Raw genomic sequence first — 7653 nt, forward strand, 5'->3', positions numbered from 1 at the left:
AATTAACCGGGCCTTCAAAAAAAAAATTAACCCAACTCAGACCCGGTATCCTATAGCCCGTTCACTGATCAAGCCGGATCAAATTGGGCCGGGTTTGTTTAGTGAGTCGGGCGGGCCGAGTTAACCCGACCCATTTGACAGGCTTACTTTATGTCGTAATCATGGAAAATCAGTAAGAATTAAAACATAGCAACTCTATATATCTTTCTATACTAGATGTGGAAGGCCCGTGCCAGCACGGACCCAATATATGTTATTTTTTATCTCAATTTATGTGATATAAATAAAATAAAATAATTAATTATATTTTTAATATATTTTTAAATTTTTTAAGTTGTTAGCTATTGTAATTTATAATACTTTTTTGCCGTTGTATTGTACTATTTTAAATTGTTTGCAATTGTAATTGTATTGATAGTCAGTTTATATTTTAAAAGTAATATAAATTTTTAATTATTGTGATTTATAATATTCTTTTCTATTTCAAATTAAGTGATACTGATATAATTTTGAGAGTCAACAAAATATTACGATTGAAGTAACAAAATTGATACATATTGAATGACTTATAATAACTAATTCGAAGTGGTAAAGCAAAATTGCTATAAAAATACTTGTGAAAAAAAATTAAGTGGACCTCATATAAGATGTCAAATTAATTTAAAATATCAATAGTTAATTTATCATTTTATGTTTATTTTACCCTTTTTAGAATAAATATTATTAATTTTTAAATACTTGGATGACTCATAATAATTAATTATGGGTTATATAGTAAAATTGCAGTTGAAACAACTGAAACAACCATGTCATAAATGTCTATTTTATTTTATAAATATTTATAATTTTTTTTAGAATAAATATTATTAATTTTAAATATTTGGTTGACTCATAATAATTAATTATGGGTCATATAGTAAAATTGCAGGCAACTGAAACAAACATGTCATAAATGTCTATTTTATTTTATAAATATTTATAATATTTTTATTAAATATTATTATTTTTTAATACATAAATATCATATAATAATTAATTAGGGGTGAAATAGTAAAATTACGGAGCAACCAGACCGCTGAAAGCAAGCATGTCGACCGTCAGCTGCCTGCTTGCAGCTGCCATTCACGCTTTTTTATATATATATATATATATATATAGTAGTAATATGGTCTCTCTATTTAAAGTCAAGATAGTGTGAAATATTGAGTGACATATAAAATAAGTATCCATTTCGGCGCAATTTAGACTTGTATAAACTGGGAATTTTATGCCCAACTCTTTTGTATTTTTTCGTATAAGGTAAGAGTGAAGAGAACATGTCTTACAATTTGAAGCAAAACTTAGTTTGAGTTTGGGAATTTGATATGAAGTTATGATTTTAATAGTGTTTGAATATGTGGTTTAGGATCATGATTTCTAATTCCAAGTTTTTCGAAAAGCATGATTTGGAGTTTCAAATTATGATTTCAACTTTTTAAAATGTAAAGCTTCATCCATAAATTTATATATATATTTTGTAAAAAAAGAAAAAGATCTATGTTTGGTGTGAAAAGATTGTTCGTACCATGTGAAACGAATGTATTGAAGAATAACTAGTTACAACTTACAACAATTGTTGACTTGTGGATCTTTATAAAGTTATGTGTATATGGAAGAGTAAAATCACAAACATTTATTTATAAAAAGAATATGGAGATATGCAATTCTTGCCTTAGAATATTCCGATCTCTTGTTTATGAACTACGGTTTCTTCATTTGGTAAGATTGCATTGTGGAAATTAAGAGCTGTGAAATGTGTAAGTTTGATTCTTTGCCACATGGGAATTAGTGGCATAGATTTTGTGAGAACATATCTCAGCTGTACAGTCCAGTTCATATTCTAGTTTGGGAGTTGTTTGGATATGATTCTTTTGGCCTTTTGGGTACTCTCAAAGTCTCTAATATCATGTCTGTATTGAATATGCTTGATATATATCTTTTCCTAATCTCAGACAAGCACTAATTTTGTGAAAGTGATTTATATAGCCATGTACCCTTTCGCCAGAAATCGTCGGTCCGAATTATTTTTTGCCTCAATAGTGTGTGTACACAGTTGGAAAAGATATATTATATACTTTGTTGTTTGTATTTCCATGGAAGTTTGAAAAGAGACAACGGTACTATTACAAATACAGGCTGTCAAGGGCAAGTCTCATTACAAAATGATAATAAACCCAATCTAAAATGATTTTGGAAGAGGATTGAGAAATAAACTTTTGCTTCCTAGCTAGATATGTACTCGAAAAGTTGAAGAAATGTTGGCATGTCATTTCAGTTACCAACACTTTCAACCTGGAAGGCTGAAGCTGCTTGCAGTGATAAGAGTTTGCTGTATTGAAACTGAATAGGGCCACCACACTAGAATAAGAACCGAAGGAACGAGCAATGCACCTATTTAATCTTGAAGAGAGCACAAGAAACCTCCCATCTTCTCACCAGATAAAACACCACCAAGAGCTGCAGCGCCATCTTAGTGACTGATTGTACAGAACACGGTGAAGCTATTAAAATTATAGTTTAAACAGATCTGAAGACTCATCTACCATGATAATTTCTTGCTCAGATTGTAGGTATTAACTCTTCAGAATTCTCGATGCCACTGAGACAAGGTGGCTTGGCAGCTCCATAATAGAAGAATGCCATCATTTTGGACAACTCACCTGCTGTTCGGCTCGCTACTCAAGGATAACAGTGAAAAAAGTTAGATATAGAATGAGGATTTGAGATAAAGACACAATGGTCAAAAGCAATATTCCATAAGGTAGACCTTAACCTTTCTCACGGTATAAGATTTTCCCTGCTTTAGTGAAGATGAGCTCGGGAAAAACAGAGACTTTCAAAGCAGACACCAAGTCAACTTCAACAACAGCATCAATTGCTACAGACTAGAGGGAGAACAAACTATCAATAGTGTGTTTGGAATATAATTGGTTAAAGTTGAATGGTTTAACTAACCCTTGGCGATGGTAGCCTGCAATTCCAGATAATGTGGATAGCCTTCTCCAATTCATCCCATATCATTTCATTTTCCTTAGGCCTGCATGTAGCACACAACTTTCATAAGATAATGTTCTCCTAAACACCACAAGTGTCTAGATGAAGAACTGCAGCCCTTCGTGCACGTCTTTCTCGAAAACCTACTTTAGGTCTCTGTTTATTAAGGCTCAGCCAGTAACCAATTCTATGATAGGAAAAATCCCTTAAATAAATGAAAAAAGTTGTTTTTTGTCAAATGAACATGTCTCAATTCTCAAAGGAAGAACAGAAGGGAGTATACAGGATACGGATTGCCATCATGAAAAATGTAATGTCTTTTGTGAACCAAGTTATGCTTCTCTCTTCTAGAAATGTTATTTCTGGAATCCAAAATCTTCCAATATATTGAGGAAGAACTCTTATAATACAAGTTTACTAGGCCACTTCCACATAAGAATTGACATTTAGGAAGCTATTATCAGAGTGTAAGCAAAAACATTAGTGAACTTAGTGTCGTTCTTGGTTAAGCTGATAGGGACTGTTTGAGAACTCTAATTCAACAGCGCGCACCGATTAATTTTAGTTCACTGCACATGTGACCTTTTTCCTGGCCTAATTGTGAATCAGTGGAGAGACTTCCAAAAGGTATATATTAGTACTATGAAGAGTAAAGAAACCTAGTGAATGATGGGCATATGCAAGCTGCTGTTTAGTATAAAAATTTGATTGTCTAATTGAAGCAAGACACATAAATGCAGACAGCAGGTAACCCCGACTCTCAGAGGAGCAAGTATGAGCAAGTAGATTGTAACTTTCACGCACATGGACAAGAAACAAAACAGAAGCATGACAGAAATAGCAGCGGAAGAAAGTGCCCCTAACTAACAACTAATAGAACTGCATTTCACATCTAAGTCAAAGGCTACATCGATAATGAGAAATGTAAAGGGGTGGCAAGATCACCTTTTGTAGCGATTATGAACAAGAACAATAAGAGGACTGATGTCTTTAAAGACAGTCTCCTCCCACTCTGCAGTAGTTAAGTCCTTAATTGGACGAATATAGTCATCATCTTGCCATACCAATTCATTGTCACTGTCATCATTTTCATCATCATCATCTTTCTTGACATTCTTGATAGTGATCTTATTGAAGAATTGATCCAAGTTAAAACCTCGCCCGTCAGCATCTTCTGGCCAATCAGGGTCTTCCTCTTCAACAACAAGAGGGTAATCAGCCAAAAGCTTTTGCATCTTTTTTCGTCTCTCAACAAGATCTACCTCTTCCTCAACATCAGGAGCCATTTTTATGACATCTCTTATCTTCCTCCTCCATTCACGCCTTTCATCCTCATCCATATGAAAGTCATCATCCTGCTTATGACCTCCATCAGAATCAGATTCAGATTCATCTCCTTCATCATTCTCTCCATTGCCAAATTTGAGCAACTCTTCTAACTTCGAAGCTTTTGGTCCCTTTTGTCTGAGACCAGGAACCTGTTACAACAGTCCATAGTCATAAGCAGGGATCTTGAAGAATATGAGCATGTAATACAGATTAACAGCGATGATGACGTTCAAATAAAACAAATAGAAGTAGAGAAATGTGAATACCACCAATTGGGACCTCCAAAATCTTGGTGCCGATGGACCAAAATTATTCAATTTCAAGGAAGAGACAATAGAACTTCTCAGTGTGTTTCTCCTTCGTGGAACAATTCCAAATGCTGAAGGGAAGCTTCTCAGGCATTTCTCTTCTAAAGGTGGGGCCCAAAGCTTCAGCCTTTGGCTGTGTTGTAACTCCATTGCTCTAAAAGATCAAAATCATTGTAACTTAACATAAGAGAAACTCCATGTAATAGCTAAACAAGATAATGGAGAGAAAACATAGTTATGGCATGAAATTATCCCATTTTCCAAATTTCAAGTTCATAATGGTTCTGTTGAATTACAGGGACATCAGCTCTTCTTTTTTTGACTTCTTTATCAGTGTTTTCTTATCCAGTACCCTATGCAAGACAAATAACAACGAAGAAAATATAGTTCTAGAATGAGGCTTGGAATGATTATGCATTTCCTTAGAATTCCTTCGTTATTCCTCAGGTATTAGTCCATGAAGAACGGTTAACTTCATTTCCTCAACAAGCGCAATTGAAAATGCAGATAGCATCTCTGTTCACCAAAAAAAAAAAAAGCAAATAGCATCTCTAAGACCACCAGTAATACCAAATGGAGAAAAATTGCAGTATCAAATAATTGGTACAACTGAAAAATAACTGCCACGCAATTGCAGAATACACCAGTTTTTCAAATTGAGATTTGTCTCAATGTATCAGAAATAGGGAGCTTCATTTTTGTCAGAAATTGAATTTTTTCTTAATGCCACAAAAGAACATATTGCATACTTAGTCTTCCACCCGTTCGCAACCACAAGAATCCTTACTTACAATGGGATACCAACTCAGCACCTTTTTGAGTGAGTTTGAGAAGATTTGATTCTCCTCCAACCAGAATAAAAGATCCCACTGAAGCGGCTAATCCCATGCATATTATATGGACATCTGGTCGCACAAATTGCATAGCATCATATGTATTACCCCAGCCCCCAAATGGATAGACGTTATAGATGATGAATCAATTTCTTTTATACGTTGGTCACTTTATCTTCTTTTGATTCCCTTCTAGAACGAATACATTTCTAAGGAAAAATAGAACGTCTCATAGAAGTCTTTGCTATGGATTTTCAGGTCAGCAGCCTGTAAGAAATAAGAACCTATTTCACAAGTTACAAGTTACAACTCCTATGTGTTAAAACAAGTATCTTAAGAATCTTTTAATCTATTTGCAAAATGACTGGACTCCATGTTGTAAACAAGGAAATAACATTGGATCTATTTGTTAGTACCTTAATCTGTTTAAATCAAAGTTGCGCAAACTCTTTACTTTCGATGCGAGACCCGTGTCGGATTCTCCAAAAAAACACTACTTGCGGAGAATTTGACACTCACCCACTGACAGTTTTTAAGAGACTGGGTAACATTCATGTTCCAGGTCCTTCTAGCATGTACATACATTCCTGGCAACTTGGAACGCTAGAGGTGGTCCAAGGGCATATTCTCATACAACACAACCTAGCATTTACTCACAAACCCTGCCCACATGAGCCTACTGAGTTAATTTAACTACACGATTTATATAACAATAAGCAACGTTTGTTGTGCATCAGCAACTATAGGAAACGATAATCAATTTGCATACTTGATAATCAACCATTCCTCAATAAGGCGCTGCAGTTCCCAAAGAGGAACAAAATCCCTATCTAAAGTACCAATATTCAATCTTAATGAATAATGAGTGTACAACAATAAAGTGCATAGCAGTGAGGAAATCCACTAGTTTACTACTCTATTACTAAATAAACAAATACAAAGTCATTGCTTCATCCATTTCCAGTTCCAGGTCACCAATTACTCGGTCTATATTTTCGGAGAAAACAATAAATTAACTAGTCACTCGTTGATTGATTTATTTATCAGCAGAGACGGAGTCAGATTTCAACAAAGGTTCCATATTGAAAGAAAGCTTTTCAACACCTACTATAACCACATAAAAAAATAATTTTAATTATGTATAAATAATATATTTTTTCGTGAAGTGTTCGGCCGAACCCGAACAGAAGGCTCGCTCCCCCCTGGATTTATGCATAGCAACAAAAACATAAGTCAAAGAGGAAAATATTGAGAGTAAAGAATTGTTACTTGGTTAGGTTTGTGTTTGTAGTTCAACTTCTGCAGAGGTGAGTGTTCGAGTGGGAAGCCGAAAGATACCAGTGAATGAATGAAAGATAAGAGAGTTCAATGGTAAATCAGTGTTCCTGTTTCGCTTTGCCTTACTTTTGACCTAAATCAAAATTAAATATAATTTTTATGTATATAGTATATTTTTATGAAGTATAATGATATATTTCTCTTTAATTTTGTTATATAATTAGAAATGGATTTTTTAATCATTTTTAATTTATAATCCATTATTAACTTCTTATTGTTGTGACAGCAATAATTTTCTTAGATTATGTGAAATTTTTCTTAATATTTATATATTTAATTAAGTAAATAAAGTTGATAAGAAATACAAAAGAGATCGATTTGATATTTTATTGAATTCATTTAAAAAAATAAAAAAATAAAATATTATTAATTTTTTAAATTTAAATGGGTGAAAATCATTTTCCCTCTTCAAGTTTACTTTCAAAATCAAACTCCCCTCAACTTTGAATAATACGCATTCTCCCCCATTTTACCTTGGCAATATCTATTTTAACCTTGACATTTATAATATCTTTTATATGATATATTATTTATTTTAGTCAAGCATTTATATATTTTTATTTAAATTTTTTAGTATTATAAGTGTAACGGTGAGATTGACGAGGATGTCTCGCACCGTATTGGGGCGGGATGGATGAAGTGGAAGCTCGCGTCGGGGGTGCTGTGTGATAAGAAGGTGCCGCCTAAGCTTAAAGGCAAATTCTACAGGGCGGTAGTCCGGCCGGCCATGTTGTATGGAGCGGAGTATTGGCCAGTTAAGAACTCCCACATCCAAAAGATAAGGGTGGCAGAAATGCGGATGTTGCGCTGGA

The 7653-nt window shown here is 33.9% G+C and overlaps 1 protein-coding gene across 3 annotated transcripts; it reads right to left on the minus strand.

Annotated features, from left to right (window-relative positions):
- Nucleotides 1-2104: 2104 nt before the first annotated feature.
- On the minus strand, nt 2105-6926 carry LOC124897563 (thioredoxin-like fold domain-containing protein MRL7L, chloroplastic). 3 transcript variants are annotated; one of them, XM_047410413.1, is made up of 8 exons: nt 6773-6926; nt 4967-5186; nt 4629-4824; nt 3979-4511; nt 2995-3076; nt 2813-2924; nt 2583-2714; nt 2105-2496 (listed from the first exon to the last, which is right to left on the minus strand). In XM_047410413.1, the coding sequence occupies exons 2-7, from the start codon at nt 5086-5088 to the stop codon at nt 2599-2601; spliced, it is 1161 nt and encodes a 386-aa protein (XP_047266369.1). In that variant the 5' UTR covers nt 5089-5186; nt 6773-6926; the 3' UTR covers nt 2105-2496; nt 2583-2598. The 3 variants fall into 3 exon arrangements, with proteins under 3 accessions (XP_047266369.1, XP_047266368.1, XP_047266370.1); XM_047410412.1 differs by having other exon boundaries at nt 2105-2714; XM_047410414.1 differs by lacking the exon at nt 4967-5186 and having other exon boundaries at nt 2105-2714.
- Nucleotides 6927-7653: the final 727 nt, after the last annotated feature.

Source organism: Capsicum annuum, chromosome 4 (genome assembly GCF_002878395.1).
Source record: "Capsicum annuum cultivar UCD-10X-F1 chromosome 4, UCD10Xv1.1, whole genome shotgun sequence".
Taxonomy (NCBI): domain Eukaryota; kingdom Viridiplantae; phylum Streptophyta; class Magnoliopsida; order Solanales; family Solanaceae; genus Capsicum; species Capsicum annuum.

Coding starts and splice junctions, on each gene's coding strand:
- LOC124897563 (XM_047410413.1), bottom strand. CDS start 5,088: ATGCATAATCATTCCAAGCCTCATTCTAGAACTATATTTTCTTCGTTG. Junction 4,825..4,966: donor AAAGAAGAGCTGATGTCCCT/GTAATTCAACAG, acceptor TTGATCTTTTAG/AGCAATGGAGTTACAACACA. Junction 2,715..2,812: donor AATCTTATACCGTGAGAAAG/GTTAAGGTCTAC, acceptor ATCCTTGAGTAG/CGAGCCGAACAGCAGGTGAG.